At 40.3% G+C, this 24,207-nt stretch overlaps 1 protein-coding gene across 1 annotated transcript in view; it reads right to left on the bottom strand.

Annotated features, from left to right (window-relative positions):
* The window catches only part of ppm1lb (protein phosphatase, Mg2+/Mn2+ dependent, 1Lb), an 80,554-nt gene extending 60,202 nt beyond the window's left edge, over positions 1 to 20,352 (bottom strand). The window contains exon 1 of the mRNA XM_053652167.1: positions 19,578 to 20,352. Coding sequence (XP_053508142.1) covers positions 19,578 to 19,973 — 396 coding nt within the window. The 5' untranslated portion in view covers positions 19,974 to 20,352. The remainder of the gene's footprint in view (positions 1 to 19,577) is intronic.
* Between the last annotated feature and the right edge of the window lie 3,855 nt (positions 20,353 to 24,207).

Genomic DNA, 24,207 nt, shown 5'->3' with positions numbered 1-24,207 from the left:
CCCTATTGTAAATCTCACATAGCGCAAAACAGTGGTGGCATTCAAATTCACACACGCAGTCTGTAAACGAAATATCAGGGAAGTGTGTGTGTGTGTGTGGAATAAGAGACAAAACGATCCTGCCAAATCTAGCAGACTGTGTGTGTGTGTGTGTGTGTGTGTGTGTGTGTACAAACTGCATTTGAATATTCACATTTGAAATTCGACACAAGCAGTGATCTACGGGGTCCAAGCACCCTTCGCAAGCAGCCCCCCAGTGGACAGATCATGCCAACTTGCATAAAGCAAAGAGACCATAGATGAACATACTACAAGTTTCTTTAGAGTAGTTCAGTACTAATCCTGTGAAAATCCTGCTGAAATCCAATTGGCTGATGGCAGACATTGCTAAAATTCTTTATAGAATGATTGTTTTATTATTATTTATTTTAAAATCTAAGAGTATGTGCCAACCATGTACATCACTTTTAAGGCAGATACTTTTCATATTTATACAAAAATGACAAGTTATGCAATATGTAAAATGAACGACAATCATTTATTCACTACATAAACACAGTACAAGGGTTACGTAGCTAAAAAATGTTGGGAGTGTATTGTAGGTCTGCCAAATATTGTTTGCATTTCAGTTATTTAAAACATCATTTGAATATGATTTAGGTATAAGACTGGTGTGAATTTATAATGCCACATACGTATGTATACGCATAAACGTATGTATTGCAAAATAAATAAATACACACACACACACACACACACACACACACACACACACACACACACAGGGGGTAAAAACTGTGTTCATATGGCAAAACAGTTTCCACATGCTTTTCAGGAGTTATGCTACCACATTTATTACTTAATTTACTAGTTGTAACCTTAGAAAGTTTAGGCAATTTGGCAGCTGATATGCTTTCTCTCCCCTAGTAGAGACACTAGCCAATCGTAAGCGTCTGTGAGCTCGTGTATGAGGAAGAGGGCAAATAGCGCTATACCCTATTCACAAGCCCTTTTTTCCTATGTCAAGCAATATCTTCCAAAGAGGGTCATTAATAAAATCCGAACATGCAAACAGTACAGACTAGTATCAAGCAAAACAATACACGAGCACACACTAATACATTTCATGCTATCCCATTTGAATTCTTTGTCCTTTCAAATATCAATCCAGAGGTCCTGGTGGAAACTGAACCTGTGTTCAGCTCAGCAATATGAACATAAAACAGCTGTAAATTCACGCTCGGTCATAGAGAATTCCATAAAATCTGAGCCCAAACATGTGCCCTGCAGACTTTGTCTCTCTCAAAACACCCACACAGAAAAAAACCCCACATACCATGTCTCTAAACAACCACTAAACACTGCAGATCCACTGTTAGATCCTAATTATTCTGTCGGTGTTGCTCACACTCAGCGTGTTTTTACACTTAGCCCAACTGCATGAGAACCCAGGAGCGACTCTGGGCTTGTTGGAGGTTTGTGGGCAATTTTGTGCAATTCAAGCCGATCATTTTTATTTTACTTTGTGTATTATTTATTTAATAAGTGGTGAAGCCTTTAACCTTGCTTGCTATATATATATATATATATATATATATATATATATATATATATATATATATAAATAATCCATCCATCTTCTATACCACTTTATCCTTTTCAGGGTCACGGGGAACCTGGAGCCTATCCCAGGAAGCCAATCCATTGCAGGGCACACTCACACACTACGGACACTTTGCAAATGCCAATCAGCCTACCATGCATGTCTTTGGACTGGGGGAGGAAACCAGAGTACCCAGAGGAAGCCCCCGCAGCACGGGGAGAACATGCAAACTCCGCACACACAGGGCCACAGTGGGAAACGAACCCCCGACCCTGGAGGTGTGAGGCGAACGTGCTAACCACTAAGACACCGTGCACCCTATATATATATATATATATATATATATATATATGTTACACTGTACATAATTATTTAATTTATTTCTTTATATTTCTCTTTTACTTGTGACAATGAAGAAACAAACGTCTGTGTAAACTAACCTACACTAAATGCCTTGTTGCTTAGAATAAGCAACTTGTTCCCAAGTTCTTTGTGTTCTTCAGTTTGCGTAAGGACATATGAGCTTTACAATCCTAGCTCCTAGTTACACAAGAATGAAATATTTTCATTGATGGACTAACTATCTATCTATCTATCTATCTATCTATCTATCTATCTATCTATCTATCTATCTATCTATCTATCTCTCTCTCTCTCTCTCTCTCTCTCTCTCTCTCTCTCTCTCTCACACACACACACATACACACACTAAGTGAGTCAGTCTTGGCAACTCCTTCTCTTAGTGAAGGCATTTCTGTTAGAGTCACAGAAGCCTCCTGGGTGAAATGGCAAATTCTAGCCATAAAAACCACACACCCACACAACAAGCAGATAGATCCTGACACAGTGGGCTCTAAAATACAGAGCAAGTTTAAGGACCAGTTAAACCTGTTGGTACACCCTAAAAAAGGAGCATTTAAGGGCCAGTTAAACCTGTTTGCACACCCTCACTTCACTGACCCAATCCTCCAACATCACTGCTCCCTCTACATGCTTAATGATCTCTTGAAGCACAGTGCAGTTGAATTTTCCATTCTGATTGGTCAGATTCATTTTCTATAACAGCAGTTCTGACAATAGTGCAGCTGTAACCTACATCACAGAGCACTTGTTTGAATACATTCTCGTTTCTATAGTAACAGCTTATTCACACGGACTTGTATGGCAGACCATCTACATAATCGTTATCGAATAATAAATAGATGTGGGGTTTTATTTTTTTGTCTTAACTTCTTACTTAGAAACTGGTTTTGTGGACAACATTAAATGCAACTCTAAATGGTTAACAAGTATGACAGTGCTACAGAAGGAACACAATACTTCAGTGTTTTATTCCTTAAATGTAATTCACTCACTTCCCATTATTCATCATTGTAAACGGGGAAGCGGTGACTCAGTGGTTATGTGTTAGTGATCACTAGATTGTCATTTCAAATCCCAGCACTACCAGAGATCCACAGTGCTTGAGCAAAAAAACACAACTCTGAACGGCTCAACGATGTCCTTAGATAAGTTTCAACCTGCTATAGCAAAATATACAGCAATACACGACCCCAGTGATCCTGACTCTTCGCTACATACAGTAGAAGAGCTTCTAAATGTATTTCCCAGCATGTGACTAAGCTTTCCTAACCCGCCAAGATGTCAGCCTGTATCCTCTTGTGAAGGTCACTGGAGGCTAACAAGCAGAGAAATGCGAGCTGGTAAATCCAGGCCAGTTTGAAAAGAGCTGGGAAGACACAGAATTTGCTGGCACAAAAAATAAATAAATAAATGAATGAATGAATAAATAAATAAAATGCCACAGGAATAAGGATGTAAACTTGAATGATGTTTGGGCTTCTCCATGCTCGGTTTGGAGTTAAAAGTTGCTTCCTGGTCTGGATTCTGAACAACGACTGGTTATGGAAGCAGTATGACTGGGAGAATAAGAGTGAATTATTTAATGGCCAAGTCTTCTTGCTATATTTGCTAATAAATTTAGACACAGACCAGGACTTCAAAAATAGCCCCGTCTCCAGAATCTACAGTACTCAGCGATCTAAACGAACTCTTAGAAGGTATGTGTTTATATATGGGACATCGCAAACAGAAACATACTCGTGTTGCAGAAAACAAGGCAGCCTGCTGAACTTCTATATCTGTAACAAGCTAAATCAGTCTCTCGAACTGTAGCACAAAGCCTAAACGTGTATCTCGGGTGTACGGTTGTAGAACCGTACACAGTGTAGTAGCTTTAAAGGGACAAATATAGAGGCTTTTGGTGGTTGTTGGTAAAATAAATGATAATATACGCTACACTAACTGCTATGTGCTTACTACACTTAAATCCCATTTGGCCAAAATCCTGGTCAGGGGGGACTGCAGGATAGAGCTCAAACTCTATGTAGAACTAGTATGAGATTGGTGAAGTTAGAAAAAGATTTAACAAATAGGGAGGAAGGGAATATTTATTCTTTCCCCTGCTGCACATTTTTGTAATGTTTATTATTAGGCTTTGTTTATGTGGAGCGTAAAAAAATTACTTATTAGAATGAGTGCATTAATATAGTTAATATAAACCTGTGATTTGTCTTTCAGCTGGAACTACTGTCACAGCTGCTGTTATAGAAAGGTAACACCTTTTGATCAATCAGAATTGAGAATTCAATAGGTCTCTGGCGTAACTGCAATTGAAGGTAGAATCAGTTTTTTTTTGTTGTTGTAATATTTGTATAAAATAGGAGAAAAAAGAAATGATGTTGTCCACCAACATTTAACCAATCAGGATGTACAGATACCTCTACTCACCTGTCAGTCATGTTAAATGAAAACTGAGAAAGCCCCTTCTCTTACACAAGCATTCGGACGTTCTATTCTAGTCAGCATACATGCATGTGCACGTGGGTTGGGGGCATGGCTTTAATGGGAAGACTAAAGCCACGTCCACATTAACCCGGATAAAGTTGAAAATCACATAAATTTCTCTACGTCCACACTGAGACGGTGTTTTGGTCCAGCGGAAACGAAGCTTTTCGAGAACTCTCTCCCAAATAGATCACTTTGTTTGTGAAACATTATTTTTATATTTTTAAACAATGACGTATTTTTAGTCATGGGACCCATTCAACTCACCATATGTAATAAATAAATAAATAAATAAATAAATGTCTCAGACAAGACACTTCAACAGAGGCCATTCAGACCACATGGCAGAACCAGAAGTCAAAAGTGCATTAAATGTTTACACTCAGTGGTCAGGATTGTATTATCCATCCATCCATCCATCCATCCATCTTCTATACAGTTTTATCCTTTTCAGGGTCACGGGGAAACCTGGAGGCTATCCCAGGGAGCATCGGGCACAAGGCGGGGTACACCCTAGACAGGGTGCCAATCCATCGCAGGGCACACAATCACACACACCCATTCATACACTACGGACACGCCAATCAGCCTACCATGCATGTCTTTGGACTGGGGGAGGAAACCGGAGTACCTGGAGGAACCCCTCGCAGCACAGGGAGAACATGCAAACTCCGCACACACAGGGCCACGACGGGAATCGAACCACCGACCCTGGAGGTGTGAGGCGAACGAAATAGTAAAAATAAAAAATAAATAAAGTATGCTACTCATTGACACAATCCAGATAAAACATAAAGCAAAGGGACATGGGAGTGTGTACTTTTTCGATTCCATGCAGAAATTTTCGAGACAATCCGCTGGAAAGCAAATAAAAGTAAAACCAGAAGAAAATATACGAAAAGGTCAAAACAACCTCGAAGAAAAAAGAAAACTTAACTTACCTCATAGCCACTGGAGGGTGGTTGTTTTTTTAAACCAAAGAGAGCATCAACACTTTCTGTACAGTCTCATATCCAGAGAGGAAAATGTCAAAGATTTGCATTTGCCATATAAAAACCCTCTGGGTGGGGGGGGGAGGCAAGCACTTAATGGGTTTTCAATAAATAGCAAACATAAGTTACCGTCAAGTCATGAAACAGGCTAATCCCTAAGAGAATTACAGATGTTAAATGAACACTGAATGGCAAATTGCTTTCAAATGCATGCCATGTAAGGCATAAAACACAACAAGGGGGGAAAATAAATAAATAAATAAATAAATAAACGACACAGTCGTGTGGAAAAGCGTTATTTTCCTACAACATGATGTCCTAAAGTGTTTCATTGTTCTTATACCACTGAAATTGGCCAATGCTAACAATTTATTTATTTACTAAAGAACACCACATCGTATGTTTTATTCATTTGTTGCTACCTTTAATGTTGTCAAGTCAAGTATTCGCAAACCGAATTAAGCCACATATTCAGATCGGTTCCTGCAGTCAAGGAGCGTGATGATGCACGACACTGACAATGATGGTGATACACCTTTAAAAATAAATAAATAAAAAGACATCTGGAACAGTTATACCAGTAGAATCATGCCAGATCAGTACACATAACATCATCTCAAGAAGTTAAATGGTGTCATCGAGTACACAAATCTTCACACAAACAAAATAAAGCTCACTCTGCCCAAACAGTGATTAATAGCAACAAGATCCTTTTATCTGCTGTGCAACTGGCGTCTTAATAAAGCACATGTGTTGAATATTCAAACTGGGGCTCTGCATGTTCAGGAGTGCCAACTGGCAGTTACATCTGGAGAAAAAAAAAAAACCCACACAAACACACATACACAGACACACACAGGAGTCATGGAGAGCAGCCAAGTAATCCATCAGGTCCCAGAAACAGGTGAAAGGGATTTGGGCTACACACACAAACGCACAAATGTACACACGCACAAAAATTCAGAATGTGAAAAATGTGGTCACCTTTTTTTTCCCAAAGAAAACATCAATTCTATGCTGTCTTGATAAACTAAAGAAGCAGCATAAGCAGGACAAGCAGGAATATCCAGCATCATTGGATGTGAAATGTGGACTGGCGCATCATGATGAGACCTCCCATGCAGTCAGAGGTTCATCGCTAATGGTAAACATGTCTTATGTTAGATATAATAATGCATATCTAAATTACCTTTCTTATAGGAATCATCAGACTGATTACTGGTGGAGAGGAAATATCATACAGAAGAGAGGTGGCAGGATTGATGGCCTGGTGTCAGGAAGATAATCTCTCCTTAAATGTATATAAGACCAAGGAGATGATTTTTGAGCCTAGGAGGAGGAGGAGGAAGGAGCAGCAACCAATTTGCATCGGTGAGACAGAGGTGGAGAGGGTGAAAATCAGCGAGGATCTCACCTGGTCTATCAATACTCAGCAGCTCCTCAGGAAATCCCAACAGCGACTGTACTTCTTAAGAAGGCTAAGAAAATTTGGCATGGCAACTTTTACAGATGTTCAGTGCGGTATGTACTGTTCAGGATAGGAAAGTTCTCCAGCGTGTGATAAAAAAAAAACAGCACAGTTCATTTGCGGAGTAGCCTTCCCATCACTTCAGGAGATTTACAGCACCAGGGTCATCAGGAGGGCCCACAACATCATCAGGGACAATACACATCCACAACACAACCTCTTCACAGTTCTGCCGTCTGGGAGATCTTACAGGAGTGTGAAATCAAGGACAAAAAGACTCACAGTTTTTCAGTTTTTATCCTAACAGTTTTTAACACTAACTACCTCACTCCACATTACCCTCACTAACTGTTACCCTGATTGTTGCACAACATATATATGCATATTTTGTAAATATTTGCAGATTTTTTGTATAATTTACATACATACATACAATGTTGTATATTTTTGTGTAAGGACAATTGTGTGGTCTAAACCGTGGTGTTTTTACTGTGTACACGACAATAAATCTCATGATTCTTAAAGAAAATGATTCAGTGTTTCCGTAAATATGATAAAAACAACCGTGTGATTTTTAAACAAAACAGCAAATTATTAAAATTACTTCCACCAATCAGCCATGACATTAAAACCACTGACAGGTGAAGTGAATAACATTGATTATCTTGTTTCAGTGGCACCTGTCAAGAGGCGGGATATATTTGGCAATAAGTCAACAGTCAGTTCTCGAAGTCGATGTGTTGGAAGCAGGAAAAATGGGCAAGCATAAGGATCTGAGTGACTTTGACAAGGGGTAAATTGTGTTGGCTAGACGACTGGGTCAGAGCATCTCCAAAAACGAGAGGTCTTGACCTACCAAAAGTGGTCCAAGGAAAGACAACCGATGAACCAGCGACAGGGTCATGGGTGCGCAAGTCTCATGAATGCACGTGGGGAGAAAAGGCTAGGCTCCACAGAAGAGCTACTGTAGCACAAATTGGTGAAAACGTTAATGCTGGCTATAGTGGAAAGGTGTTAGAACACACGGTACATCACAGCTCCCTGCGTATGTGGCTGCGTAGCCGCAGACCGATCAGAGCGCCTGTGCTGACTCCTGTCCACTGCTGAGAGTGTCTACAATGGGCATGTGAGCATCAGAACTGGATCATGGAGCAATAGAAGAAGGTGGCCCAGTCTGATGAATCACATTTTCTCTTACATCATGTGGACGGCCATGTGTGTGTGTGTGTGTGTGTGTGTGTGTGTGTGTGTGTTTGTGTGTGCTCGCGCATCGCTTACCAGGGGAAGAGATAATGCAGGAAAATACGCCCTGCTACACTGCAAAAAATGTTCAGGAATGGTTTGAGGAACATGTCAAAGAGCTCAAGGTGTTGACTCGGCCTCCAAATTCCCCAGATCTCAGTGGGATGTTCTGGACAAACAAGTCCGATCCATGGAGGCCCCACCTCACAACTTACAGGACTTAAAGGATCTGCTGTTAACGTTTTGGTTCCAGATACCACATCACACCTTCAGAGGTTATGTGGAGTCCAGGCCTAGATGGGTCAGAGTTGTTTTGGTGGCACAAGGCGGACCTACACAATATTAGGCAGGTGGTTTTAATGTCATGGCTGATCAGTGTAAATGCTTTAAGTTCTGTATTAAGTTAATTATTCGCGTAAATATGCGGCTAAAACCAACATGTATATTTAACTTACTTTACCGGGTTAAATTTACTATTATTTTGCAAATAATCAAAAAACTAAAGAAAAAAAATAATTCATTATATTTGCATACGTGTTCACAGAACTTTTTTTCTAATTTTTTAATTTTGAGCATTATGGATGTTTTCAATATTTTCTGTTTTGTGCTTTAAGGCCTAAGCTATTGTATTATAAAATGTTTCGAATGCTCAAGTGTTTCGGTAAAGTAATGATATCCTTTAGATGACTTGTATTTATTTTTATTTATTTATTTATTTATTTTTACAGAGTTAAGATGCTACTTAAATTTATTGTGATTTTTTTTTTTTTTTAGTGTGGAAATCGTTACCACACTTTTCTTGAGCGCATTTCACTGATGTTTTTTTCAGTGTTTAAACAATAACCTGTATAACCGGCAGGAACAAACGGGTGTGTCCAAACAAGATCATTGTCTCAGGCTGTCCTTTTATTTGCTTTGACATGTCATCTTTCATGAGTTACGGGCACCAGAAGTAGTTACGACAGAAAACACTAGACAGCACCATTAAGAGAGAAGACCTAAATGTTTTTTTTGGGGGGGTGGGGGGGTGGCTTTTGGGGTTGAAATATTTGATAATTCCATCATAACCGAATACAAACAAATAAGCAGATACGAATACAGATACAAACAGGAAGTGCACTATTCGTTGCTTGAAATGGTACACAGGACATCTGGTTAAGACTAGGTGTGTGCATCAGGTCTGGGATCCTGCAGGTTGCAGCAAGAAAGAGGCTTTTACTTTCATACAGGCAGATATGAGTCTCTCAGGACTAATAAAGACTTTGAACATGTGTGGTTGAATTAAAGCTGAAAGTCTATACACTTCAATCACATCTTGATTGCTTTGTTTCAAAATCCATCATTTTGAAATAGGCATCATTACATGTTTCGATGTCCAAATATTTTCAGACCTGAGTGTAGGAGCACTTCACCCAGAGCAAATGAATATAATGATTTTTTTTTGTGTTGTTTTTAAATAGGAAAATAGGATCTATGGAGTAAGTGTGTGGGGTGGCTTTTTAGCAATTGGTGTGAGGCTGGAGCACACTGTGGCTTTAGTGGTCAGCACGTTCGCCTCATACCTCCAGGGTCGGGGGTTCGATTCCCAGCATGGCCCTGTGTGTGCGGAGTTTGCATGTTCTCCCCGTGCTGCGGGGGTTTCCTCCGGGTACTCCAGTTTCCTCCCCCAGTCTAAAAACATGCATGGTAGGCTGATTGGCGTGTCCAAAGTGTCCGGAGTGTATGAATGGGTGTGTGAATGTGTATGTGATTATGCCCTGCGATGGATTGGCACCCTGTCCAGGTTGTACCCCGCCTTGTGCCCGATGCTCCCTGGGATAGGTTCCCCCGTGACCCTGAAGAAGGATAAGCAGTATAGAAGCTGGATGAATATATGAATTTATATATTGTATATATTCATTTATATATTGTAGATAATATCTGTGCAATATCGAAAAAGTCTCACTCTCACTTTTACACACACACACACACACACATACACACACACACACACACACACACACACACTTATAAAAGCCCTCTTTGTGTAAGCAGAGTAAAGGAAAAACCCAGGTGAGGAACACAAGCCTCCCACAGAACTCATGAAGAAATCATGAAAAACAACCAAAAGCAGTGAAAACCGACTATGCATTTGCTTCTCTGTGCTGTTGATTTTCTTTGCTCAAACAGCTATGTGAGCTGATCTTTAACGAAAAAAAGGAAAGAACGAAAATATGATGGAGAAGGAAAAAAGAAAAAAAAAAAAAAAAAAAGAGCGCATATTAGTGAATAAGAAAATGCGACTGTTGATTCCTTTATGTGCACAGTCCTAGAAAAGAACAAAGCCTAATAGCCAGATTGGCACACTCCATTTTTATCCAAGATACAGCAGGCATAATTACATGACATTATCCTTTATCTTTCAAACACTCTTCTCTCTGCTCTTTTGGGGTGATCTGATATGCTTGAAAGGAACACATCCTTCCCCATGGTGAGCCATGCGAAGAGACACGCACTTATCGCTTTCCGCAGAAAGAGAAAAAAGACGGCATAATGTTTCGATTGTGTATCGCATTTCATATATGGGTAAGAGCACCTTCTTCAAGGCAAATCACAGGTTATTAATGCTACTTACCCAAGGACTTGTACAGCAGATGACTGTGTGTCATCCTTTAAATGGAGACTCTTTCGGTAAGCGGATGTTTATTTACCAAATGGAAGGAGTCTCTAGCATCAGAGCTTTGTAACAGTCAGCGGTATATTTAGCAGAACAATCATATGATTAAACACTTTTACACTCCCTTGTTATACATGTTATATTGAGCAGAATCAGTCCATCGCAACAAGGTTTGGGTTTGTGTCCAAGGAAGCAATATGTTAACAGCAAGGACATCTTATAAAGATAAAAATCTTCACTCTAGGTTTAGCTAGCTAGTGTTTAAAAAAAATGTAATTTGGGAACAAGTAGTCCAGAGCATCAGACCACCAAGAGACTGACTGTTCAAAAATACAAATAAAAACAAACCGAGAAAGCCGTAAGGAGCAGGTTCTGGTTCAGAGAAAAACATCACTGACGCTAGATCAGCAGTCGACTGAAGTCTCACAAGTCTACCAAGTGAATGGTGAATATAACATTAATAACTTACAATCTACTTGTCACAAGTCACTGCTCTGACCACCCCAATTGAGCAAATGGAAATAATTTCTCCCAAATAATGGAGGCCCGTATTCATATAAATGCAATTCATATCACAAATCACAACCACAATATGGATCGCAGTGTGTTTTGTTCAAAACATAAAGAGTTTAGTATTTACTCCAAACGAAGAGGTGGCTAAATAACAGAATGGAGAGAAGGACAGCGAAAAACATTAAAAGAGAGAAAAGCATTAAGAGAGGAATGAAGAAGGAGGACTGCCAGTTCAGTGGCAGCAGAACGCTCCATTAGCCCGCAGGTCAGAGCAACCTTGTCCTCCCCATTCCGGAGCCAAGTTGGCGGAACTAATCAAATTGGTCATGATCTGTCACATTCATCATCCGCTCCATGATACCGCATGCATGACCTGTGCTTAACGTTCCTGCTCGAAAGAATGCTAGCGCTTGCACACTTGAAGAAACACGAAAAAAAAAAAAATACTACTTTTTTTTTTTTTTTTTTTAAATCAAGCTTCCAGGCCACACGTCACAACTCGACGACTTCACAGGCACGTTTCGGACAAGTTCCAACAAAGAAGGTGCCAGAGATTAGCAGGAAAAACAAAAAAGAAAAGAAAAGAAGCAAAAAAAAAAAAAGAGGTTCACGTCCCAGATCGATTCCCGACGCTGACAGAAGGTCTCAATGTCGAGTGAGTGTGTGTGCGCGTGTGCGTGCGTGCGTGCGTGCGTGCGTGCATGCAAGTGCACATTTAAACTCGGGTAAGAGCTAAGTCAGTGTGACCCTTTGCAATGTCTAGTGCCAACAAAACGCCGAGTTAAACGGCCTGTACAAACAAACAACTCCGAGGGGTTTTATCAGTGCCACATATGTTCCAAGGTCACAAAACTTAATATCACACAGTAAATAAATTTTAGGGCTGCAACTAACGATTGACTTGCAAATACAAAAAAAAACCTAAAGAACTCATTTATGACTGTGGGTTCTTATTCTGTCATATACCATCACATAATAAATGAAAAAAATAACACTTGGAAGAAAGTAGCAGAAATGATTGGTTCCTCTGAGACGTACAGTATGTAGACACACACACACACACGACTATTTCTGTTTCTTAACAGAATTAAAAATGAAAATGAACGCTGGACAGTGCACACCAAGTGACAACAGCAGCAGACATTAAACACACACGAGAGACAAAATACAAGCAACACAACTGACTTGTGAGACACCAATGATCATAATTTACCATTTGCATCAAGATACTATAAATCCGGCCTCTCCTATCTTCACCGGATCATCTGGATTAGCATTAGGGTTGGGCAATATGCCAATATAATAATGATAATATGACAAATGATGTCATAATACACTTTTCTGAGAGATCATGAATACCGTAATAGGTTTTTATGAAAGACATCGTCCATGTCATTGTGTATGTAATGTTCTTTCTTACATCTCGCTCTGCATCATTATATTCAACTGGCTTCCACAGTGGTGTCATTTGGCCTCTCTAAATCAAGGTGCACGCATGATGCATAGCAAAGCGCATGCCTCTAATTACAATTTGATCCCATGCCATTTCAGCTCGGATATAATCAGCACTGTGCAAATTACATTATTTATATGCAAATGGTGAACTTCCCCATGCCAATCTGGCATCAACACACCAGCGGCTTCACCGAATCTTCCATCCAATATTTTTTCTATTCATATCTGAAGTTTTTTTTTTATTTTATTTTGAAGAGTCGCCAATGAACCGGGACGCCTTCCATAAGGTCCAGGAGTTTTGTTCCATCAGAAGCATTCCTGACTCACCACAATGCCAACGAAATATGGATTATAAAAACAGCAGGGGACACGGACACACACACACACACACACACACACACACACACACACACACACACACACAATCTTACTTTCTGCTTCTCACATACACCCCACACAAGCTCATATACATACTAACTAACCAGTGAGCCTAATTCTGTTATGGCCTCAGGCCATTGTGCATCACATCTCTGATTCTCCATGCAGCAGAAATATACAAAAAACACACACAGGCAAGCAAGGCCATTTAAAAGAGCTGCTTTATGGCAAATACAGTTGCAAACACAATTATTCAACAACCATTGCAAATCAGGTTTATTGTCAAAATTTACAGACTTTCAGCTGTTTGCAACGAACAAATCAAACAAAAGCAATTGAAATAGCTCAACATAATGAATGCTTCAAGTGGTTTCCCCACGTTCAACTGAAAATGCAACTTATAATGATTTCTCCAGTTTCAGAATGATTCAACGCCTTCATGGCAAGCATCTTTAGTACTTAGTAGAGCATCCTTTTGTTTTTATGACCTGCTGCAAATGACATGCATAGCCACACACCAGCTTCCTGAGGAATCTAAGCTCATTCCATATGAACAATGGCCTTCAGTTCAGTAATATTCTTGGCTTTGCGTGCTGCAACCGCTTTCTCCAAATCCTACCAGAGATTTTCTATGGGGTTCAAGTCAGATGACTGTGATGGCCCTGTAGAGTCTTCCAGGATTTCTGCAACCAAGCCTTGGTGGAATTTTAGGTATGCTTGGGATCTTTGTCCTGTTGGAAGGTGCAATGACGCAAAGCTTCAGCTTCTTCACAGACGGCATGACGTTTTCTCCTAGGATTTCCTGATACTTCAATGAATCCATCTTGCCTTCCACACGCTGCAGGTTTCCAGTGCCAGAGGATGCAAAGCAGCCCCAGAGCATCACCGAGCCTCCACCATGCTTGACTGTGGATAGAGTGTTCTTTCTTCATTCTTCTTCCTCCAGACATAACGTTGATCCATTGTGCCGAAAAGTTCCAGTTTTGTTTCATCGCTCCACAGAACAGAATCCCAAAACTTCTGTGGCTTATTTATATGATTTTGAGCTGACTTTTCTTGTGTTTTTGGGTCAGTGGTTGTGTACGTCTTGGAGTTCTGGCATGGAAACCGTCTGCGTTTAGTATGCGCCTGACTATGCTCACTGAAACCTCAGTGCCTGTTGTCACCAAGTCTTGCTGCAGGTCTTTTCTAGTCACTCGAGGGTTTTTCACAACCTGCCTTCTCAGAAATCTGCTTGCAGCCATTGATTGCTTCCTTTTTCTGCCCCATCCAGGTATTTCATAAATTTTCTGCCCCTAGCCAGTTCAGGTATTTCATCTGTTCCACCTCAAGAACACCTGGTGCAACTAATGAAGCCCTTGATTAATTGTATCGGGTGTGCTTGAGACAACACTCGTTTTACATATTTGTGCTGTTGTGAGGGATTCTATTCAGCAGGTTGAATCATTTTGAAACTGGAGAAATCATTATAAGTTGCATTTTCAGTTGAATTTGGGGAAACCACTTGAAGCATTCATGGTGTTGAACTATTTCAACAGCTGAGAGTCAATAAACAGATAATAAACCTGATTTGCAATGGGGGCTGAATCATTTTGATTAAAACTGTACTTTGCATAGTTCGATGCGGCAAAACAGACCCCAAACTGTCGCCTGTGGCTCTATCGCTAGAAGAAACACTTAAGACTGCACTATCTGGTACTGTTGAAGCAAGCTTTTTAATCCAACGCAAAGCACATGCAGCTAATATCCTACAGTCCCAGCTGCCAATCTCAGCCTTCACCTCCATCATGATATGATAAACCTGTCTAAAAATACCATGGTTTCATGGTATCAAATCCCCTAATCATTCTTCTTTCGTAGAAAGATATTTTTGAGAGCAACATTTCCATGAAACATCTTACAATGCAAGTATTCATCATGATGTTGTTGCAAGCCGAAAAGGAGTGGCTCTGAGGAAAAGTGACACACAAAGTAAACAATTACACATGCAATTTTGTTTACTTCTGGCCAGCAGAATGTCCTTCTGTATGTTTGATCAAGTTAGGAATGCGCTAGGAGTGACGGCAGAGGAAGTAATGTAACTTGTTTACAATGACAGCGGGCTACAGAGCTAACGGGTTTGAGTGAGATAAGTGTCTAATCATACACCGTGACTGGCCGTGACACCGTAACAAATCTATTTTGCAGAAAGGTGTCAATTACAACATCAAGTGATGTACACAAGTAAACATGACGTCAGCCAGGACAGAAGGGGTTTAAGGGGAAAGCGTGAAAGACAAAAGGACAGATGGATGCCATGAGATCCCTGCAAGGAAACCAACAATAGTTTCAATAATAGTATAGTACATTAGCATTTTTTTTTTTTATCTGGGAGACATTTTTATGCAAAGCAACTAGTGAGATGAGCCAAGCCGGGCACAGAGCTCAGATTAAAAGAGCCGACATTGATGCAAATTTCCTCCAATTAATCAGAAAGAAATGCAACATGCCGTTGTTATAGGAAAAACACAGATTCTGCTAAACGCAAGGGTCGGATTCAGCGTTAGAACTCAGGAGTGCACTCACAAGTAGAGAGAGAGAGAGAGAGAGAGCGAGAGAGAGAGAGAGAGAGAGAGAGTGTGAGAGAGAGAGTGTGAGAGAGAGGTTTCACATCAAGCCATTGAGTATTCTCTTTGAGAAAGGATGAGATGGAAATCAGGTTACACAGGTAGATATAGAAAACGTTTGTATCTAACGTCACTTTACGGGATGTGCTCCAAATCAGTTGTTCTCAAAGTGGGGTCTGAGAAGCATAGCTATGGAGTTAAGCTTTTATTTATTTTTTTTTTAATTTATTTTATTAGTCACAGCAGTGGACTGGCGTTTGACTGGAGTCAACTTGAACCCTGTGTGTTCTGTTGGTGAAGGATTTAGGAATAAAAAAACTTGATGGTGCCAATAAATTAGCCAAAATATTATTGTAGACATTTAAACAATTCCTTTTTTTTTTTTTTTGCTTCAATAAAATAAATAAATAAAAACTGTATTGTGTGCTTACTCAGGTTGACTTTGTTTTATGCTGTATTTCGTTTGAAGACCTAAAACTAATAAGTACGAGATGTACACAAAAACAGACGAAATCAGACAAATACTTTTTCACAGCACTGTACCAACAAACATCACTGTGAAAGACCGCGCAAAACAATTTCGTGCAATTGTGCAAAAATGCACGAAAAAAAATCGGAGATTTTGAAAAGTGCCGCAGCAAAATCAAGCTTTTTTGGACGCAACGATCACAAAAAAAAAATCTCCTCTGCATGGACTGATATTTGATTTGAGAAAATAGATCATATAAAATTTCAAAATTTCACTACATGAAGGGTTTTCCCAGGTCGCCACACGCATATCTCTGGGCATTATAGCGCAAAATAACACACAGTAAGAGTAAGCTTGAGAAATAGCTTCCTGGGTGCATCACTCAAAGTAGCATAAGTCACTGACAAGGCCAAAGTGTCAGCCTCCCATAACTGATCGCTACAGCCATTATTCTCCGATCAGTCCGTTGGGCAAAAGATTTTACATGAATTAACTTTTAAACACGGTTATCTTTGCTTTCGTCTGTGTGTTTGATGAGCACAAGATCTGAAGCTTGGAGCATGAGTATTCATTTGAACAATCACTAAGGCCTGGTTTATTTTCAAGTCATGTCATACTCCACTTCAATGGATAGATGATGGTAAGTATTTCTATTCTGCTTTTTCAAAACCATGACTAACTGCAGTGCATCTTATAGATTAGATACACAAGGCTGCAACACGCAAATAAACCCTCAATAGTGAATGTTTTATCACTGTTGTTTTTTTTATTTTTCATTATTATACCCTGTGGTCATGGTCACCGATCTCACACACTCAGACACCAGATGAGCATCTTGAGAGAATTTCATGAATCAAAAAATTCATATGATCCACAAAATCTAAATCATTTGTCAAAATATCATCAATGTTTAACCATGAATATAGAAGAACCACCAGGGTGGTTTTATTATTACCCTTGCATGACTATATTATTATTATACTAATGCATTATAACTGAAATGTATTCATAATGTTGTCTTTTATTCCTATCTTGCAGGCGTACTAGTATTGCTTAAAAGTGACCAATAAAATTCTCTCATTTTGATTACCAGGTGCTCTAGGACTACTTAAAAAAAAAAAAAAAAAAAGCGTAAATCAAAAATAAAGGTTTTCTTAGATTTGTTCCTCTGGGGGAAATTCTTTCCTCCAGGTGGATCCTCTTCATCATAGGGCACCATGCACACACACGTACACACACTCATTCAGACCTAATTTAGAGTCACCAATCTACCCACCAGCATGTGTTTGGGAATGAGACGAAACTAGAGAACCCAGAGGAAACCCACGAGGACACAAAGCAACCTGAGCACAGGATCAAACCGAGGACCCTGGAGTTCAGGGTTTTATGGAGAATTTTGCAACAGAGCGTTTCCCTATCAGAGTGTAAAAAAAGAGCTTTTCTGTGAAGCTAAAAACTGTACTTTTTCCACAGAACCACTGAGAAACCTTTTATATCCAAGAGTGTAGGGCTCGTAATATTTGTATTATAACCGAACAAACATTTCAATCTGTTTTTGGCAGAACTGACAGATAAAGAACTGCCAAACAGAGTATAGAAAATTGTTCAAAACCCCAGAGAAAGAATCATGTGATTTTATTCTACATGAAATTTCAGTTTAGGATTAAAAATAAATAAATAAATAAATAAATAAAAATAAAGAGGAAATTCTCTATTTAATTTAACAGACGTTCAGTGTCAAATCCGAATTAACATGGCAGGATATTACACCTGCTCAGATGTCTTTAACATGCATAAACTCTTCTAATAAAAAGGTACTACAGTGGAAATATTTTTCTCAAATAAGCACTTTTAGTGTAGACACTATATGGCCAAAAGTTTATGGACACCTGACCATTCCATCCGTGTGTGATTTTTGAATTACAGTCTAGATTTAGTCCCCCTTTGCTGTATTAAAAACCTCCACTCTTCTGGGAAAACTTTCCACTAGATTTTGGAGCGTGGCTGTGGGGATTTGTGCTCATTCAGCTACAAGAGCACTAGTGAGGTCAGGCACTGACGTTGGGTGAGAATGCCTGGGACGGCGTTCCAGTTCATCCCAAAGGTGTTCATTAGGGTTGAGGTCAGGGTTCTGTGCAGGCCACTCGAGTTCTTCTGTACCAGGGCAAACCATGTCTTCATGGAGCTCGCTTTGTGCACAGGGGCATTGTCGTGCTGGAACATGTTTGGGCCGCTTAATTCCAGTGAAGGGAAATTGGAAAGCTACAGAATAAAGACATCCTATACACCCGTGGCAACAGTTTGGGGAAGAACCACATATTGGTGTGATGATCAGGTCCACAAGTGTATCTTTTTTACCTGGATTACTTGAAGAGCTAATTATAGTTAAAAGGTCGTCCAAATGTGTGCCTAAAAATAATGTCTAAAGGTACACTACATTCACATTACCATGTATACACACTAAAAGGTACAGTATAATACAGTATGCCCTCTTAAAAATAAAGATTACAGTTAGAACCAAAAAGTTTTGTTTTTTTTCCCCAGCCTGATGCCATAGGAGAACCCTTTTACTGCACAAAGAAACTTTTACTTTCAAGTTCTTTAGAGAACCATCTATTTAGGCTACTGGTGCTTTATAGAACCCAGAAATGGTTCTTCGCAGCAGTACCAAGAACTATGTTATCATAAGCTCTCTAAAATCCCTTAGTGAATGCTTTAAGGAACCAAAGTAAGATTCTTAAAAGTGATGACCGGAGAATCTTTTCCAGTCCTACAAAGAACCTTACAGGGTTCACTTTAACCTGTTAAGTGTTGACACCTTGAAGAAAAAAGAAAAAAAAAATACACTCCTCTGAAGTACCTATAATGAAACATAAAGAACTTCTTTCATCCCCAAAGAACCATACAGCTCAACTCAAGAGCCTAGGCTATATAATGAAAAATGGTTCTCGACAAGAAGAAAGTTCTTCACCATAGGCAGAACCTATGGTGCTGTAAAGAACCTTTGAAGAGCCTTTATTTTTATGATGCCAGGAGAACTTTTTCAGTCCCACAAAGAACCTTATGGGGCTCACTTTAAACTGTTAAGGGATGACACCTTGAAGAACCTATAACGAAACATAAAAAACTTCTTTCGTCTCCAAAGAACCACACAGCTCAACTCAAGAACCCTATATAAATGAAAAAAGGGTTCTTGACAAGAAGAAGGTTCTCTGCAGAACCTATGGTGCTCTAAAGAACCATTGAAGAGCCTTTATTTTCAATAGAGTAGTATCCTGAATTTACCATTATTTGGTGGGTGTGTGTGTGTGTGTGTGTGTGTGTTACAGAATGTACAGATAAACTCACCTCTCCACCGTGTCCATCGAAAATCCCGAAAATAGACGGGTGGCTCCGGTTGACCGGGTCGGTGAGCACGGAGAAGCGGTCCTCCATGTGATCTCGGCGTCCCTGGATGGCGTACACAGCGGCGCCGGGGCTCTTCAGCTCCCAGCTCTTGGAGAACTCCGCCTCGGACAAGTCCAGGCCGAACCGGTCGTGTTGCATGATCTCGGCCACTTTGCCCTTGACCATCTTCACGGCATCGCGGCTCGACTTCACAATGGTCTTCACCTCGTCGGTGTGGAAGAAATAGCTCCATAAAGCCAGGCTCAGGCACAGCAGAAACAACGTCTCCGGTCGTAGTAAGAAATAGCGCATGATCCGGCCCAACAGAGACAGCAGGGTCATCGTATCTCCTATCATTTATCCAAACGCGCACACGCCAAAAAATCTAGATCACTGACCTGCTCGAGCTGTTCACGTCTATACCCTCAGCGCGTCTCAGTCCATCTCTGACCTGCAAACACGCAAGAATCTTTTACACTTTGTTTCTGTTGTTGTTGTTGTTGTTGTTGGCTTAGAAATGGGAGCGCGTCGGGCGCGCATTGGCGCCGGTTCCGCCGGTGTGCAGCCGCAGTCAAGCGCTTTCATTTAAATAGAAATCCGCAATAAAGCGGTGCTCTCTCTTTCCCTATCAGATGTCTTAAGAGAATCAGATGATAAGCTCCTTCTCCACACACACATATATATATATATATATATATATATATATATATATATATATATACATATATATATATACACTAATATATACACACACACACGCCTTCACTTCCCCAATACACACACGAATGTGACGCGCTGTCAAAAGAGAGAGGGGGGAACAAAAAACTCCAGGAGCTTGATATAGGCTAGAGAAGCACAGCTGAAGAGTCAGCCCTCCCTCTGAAAGGGCGGTGATTGTCTTGTTTCTAGCCAATTACAGGAACGCGGGGGCGGGGTTAAGGAAAACAGAGGCGGAGCTCAAATTAGGAGCACTTCTATTATGGAAGTGGTCAGAAATGTAATTAACTAGTAAATAAATGAATGAATAAATTAATAAATGTTTTTAAGTGAATAGATGGGTTTTTAAAAAAAAATAATTTGGTAATATCCATCCATCCATCTTTTATACTGCTTACTCCTTTTCAGGGTCACGGGGGAACCTGGAGCCTATCCCAGGGAGCATCGGGCACAAGGCGGGGTACACCCTGGACAGGGTGCCAATCCATCGCAGGGCACACAAACACATACACATTCACACACCCATTCATACACTACGGACACTTTGGACATGCCAATCAGCCTACCATGCATGTCTTTGGACTGGGGGAGGAAACCGGAGTACCCGGAAGAAACCCCCGCAGCACGGGGAAAACATGCAAACTCCGCACACACAGGGCCACGGTGGGAAACGAACCCCCGACCCTGGAGGTGTGAGGCGAACGTGCTGACCACTAAAGCCACCGTGCGCCCTAATTCAGTAATATATTTAATCTTACTGTACGTTTGCCTAGCACATCCGGGGTTGGGGGTTCGAAACCCGGCTCTGCCCTGCGTGCGTGGAGTTTGCATGTTCCCCCCGTGCTTCAGGGGTTTCCTCCGGGTACTCTGGTTTCCTCCCCGAGTCCAAAGACGTGTGTTGTAGTCTGATTGGCGTTTCCAAATTGTCAGTACGATCGTGCCCCAAGTTCCCTGGGATAGGCTCCAGGCTCCCCCACATATGTATGTATGTATGTATGTATATGCAATTTACATCCAGCAATTAGGAGGGTGTAGTGTGTGTGGTGTTGGTACGAATGAAACACACACAGCCAAACGTGATGGTGTGATTTTTGGGGTGTTTTTTATATAGCTCACACAAAACCTTTCCTGCCAACAGCAACGATGGAGTGGTGTGATGAGACCAGACGAGAACATGAGTTTCTCTTAACACCCCAAAGTTATTTTACAATTATTTTCTAACAGCACACTGTGAAGCTTTTTATTCCTCTTATGCCACAGCAATGGAATGTCCATGAGACAAGTTAGTTGGTTTGCACTTATATAGCGCTTTTATCCAAAGCGCTTTACACTGTGTCTCATACACCCATACACACACACTCACACACCAATGGTAGCAGAGCTGCCATGCAAGGCACTAACTTGCCATCGGGAGCAACTTGGGGTTCAGTGTCTTGCCCAAGGACACTTCGGTATGTGGAGTCACGTGGGCCGGGAATCGAACCATCAACCCTACGATTAGTGGAGCCACCTGAGCCACAGCCCCCCTGTTATCACTTATATTATATTGTGGAGCATTCACTATACAAGTCCCTGTGAATTAGTTGTTAGCTTGAATGCTTATTTAAATTAGCCAAAATCTGCATCTGTGTACTTTTTGGTTCCGGAAAAGGTTGAAAATTTGAAATGAATGAAAATATGAACAATTATGGATTGCTGCAGACACAGTAGGAACATTAGGAATAATGTATTAGAATGAGCACATATACTGTGTAAACATATCATTCGAATTATAGTGGATACTACTGGTTGAGCAACTGCAAATTACAGCAAATTAATCAACCTGACCAGTCAGATTCAACAGCGCTGTTTATTAAGTACAATGAACTGAATCAAAAAGGAAGCACCACGCACACTAGCATGTCATTGTCACCGCTGTGCCGAGAATGTTCCACCTCCCAAATAATATCTGATCAGTGGTGATGGTCCTATGATGGTCTGTAGGGTAAAGGAAGCTGACAAATTGTGTATAGCAACAGATAAGGCTATATACCTACATAATATAAGTGACATAAATATAGGTGTACCAAATATACTGGCCACCGAGTGTATATACTGTATATAGGAAAAATAAATAAATAATTGTGTTTTAACAGGTGGTAATGGGTGCAAGGCTTTCTGTTGACAGACGAGTTCAAACTAAATTTAGTTCTAAAGAAAGATTTTCCAGTAATCAAGCTTTTGGTGGTGTAACTGTGAAACAAGGAACTGTGAAATAAGAACCAGAAATAGACCTTGAGGGGGAAAAAAAAGGAAAACAATCTTGAATCCTCATTTGAATTAGCCAAAATCTGCACCTGGGTACTCGTCAGGTCCAAAAAAAACCTCCAAAAACTGATGAAAACGTGATCGGATTGTGCCAAAGAAAAAGGTGTCTTTTTGTGAAAGCTACCAGCATATAGGACTATAATATAACAATATCTAGCCTATTTATCTTGCATTAAAGACTAGTGAGGCTAAGATAAGATAATGTAAAGGATTTGGATAAGGCATTTTGTCTGCTTTGTAGCTATACCTAGGCCTAACCCCCATAGTAGCACTCCTCGTCTTCAACCAGCCCAAGAGAACCCATGTCACACCCCTCTTCATCTCCCTCCACTGGCTTCCTGTAGCCGCCCGTATCAAATTCAAGGCCTTGATGCTCATGTACAAGACCTTGTCTGGAACAGCACCCCTCTACCTGAACTGTCTCCTGAAGGCTTACGTTCCCTCATGCAATCTGCGATCGGTTAACGTCCAACGTTTAGTAGTGCCTACTCATCGTGGCTCAAGGTCCCTTTCCGGAACCTTCACACTAACTGTCTCTCAGTGGTGGAATGAACTTCCAACCTCAATCCGGACCACAGAATCTCTCACCATCTTCAAAAAACACCTTTTCCGTGAGCACGTAACTAACCCCTAAAACACTAACCTGACATTATCCTTAATAAATAAATAAATAAATAAATAAATAAATAAACAAACTCACTCTGGCTCTTACACCTCGACTCTGCACACTTTGCTTTTCTAGAACTCAAGTAAAGATCTTGTACAGTAGCACTACTTGTATTGTTCTCTGCTTGATATATCGCTTTGCTTGTATTTCCTCATTTGTAAGTCGCTTTGGATAAATGAATAAATGTAGTATGACGTGCACTTGGCCACAGATTAAAGGCTACAAAAACTATTCAAACAGGTTATGTCTGATATCCTTAATTACTATACTTCAGTTTTACTTCTCAGGCAACAAAAAGAAAAGCCTAGAAGACATTTCATCTTTGAAAATTTGGCCCTAAGCCAGAAAAAAAAAGGGATGGCCATTTATGGAAAAGCATTCCAGAGTAATGGGGTGAAGAGTATCAGAGCTGCCTACCCCGCAGGACACAACACATAAATTAATGGTATATATTTCATACTTCCCATAGCATCTCCAAAGTTATGGGCTATTAAAAAAGCTGCCTTCAAGGAAGAAAATATGTGCACAAAATCTAGCCTACATAAGTGCAAAGTCACAGCACCTCAGAGATGTGAAGTCTCGTAGAGGTCCATTAACTCGTAGTGTAAACGAGACAGTAAGGGTCAGAAAGGTGTTCCATGAAAGGACATGACGTTTCTGCTAATTAAACACACAACCAGATTCTGGGCTCTGTAACACAGCAGGTGTGGATTCAAATCATTCTGAAATCCTCCATAAATGAAAAGGTGGCCTGAAGAATATAAAAATAAGAACTGAGTGTGAAAATCAAACAATCCCTACCCTTTATACATGCTTCTACTTTCTACATAAGCCTACATTTTTACTGCAAAGCAAGTTAAAGGTGTAATCAGTGATTTTGCTTAATCCATCTACTTTATT

The sequence above is a fragment of the Ictalurus furcatus genome, chromosome 20, assembly GCF_023375685.1.
Source record: "Ictalurus furcatus strain D&B chromosome 20, Billie_1.0, whole genome shotgun sequence".
NCBI classification, from domain to species: Eukaryota; Metazoa; Chordata; class Actinopteri; order Siluriformes; family Ictaluridae; genus Ictalurus; species Ictalurus furcatus.
The sequence above is the reverse complement of the archived record's forward strand: the minus strand, read 5'-3'. Positions and strand labels throughout refer to the sequence as shown.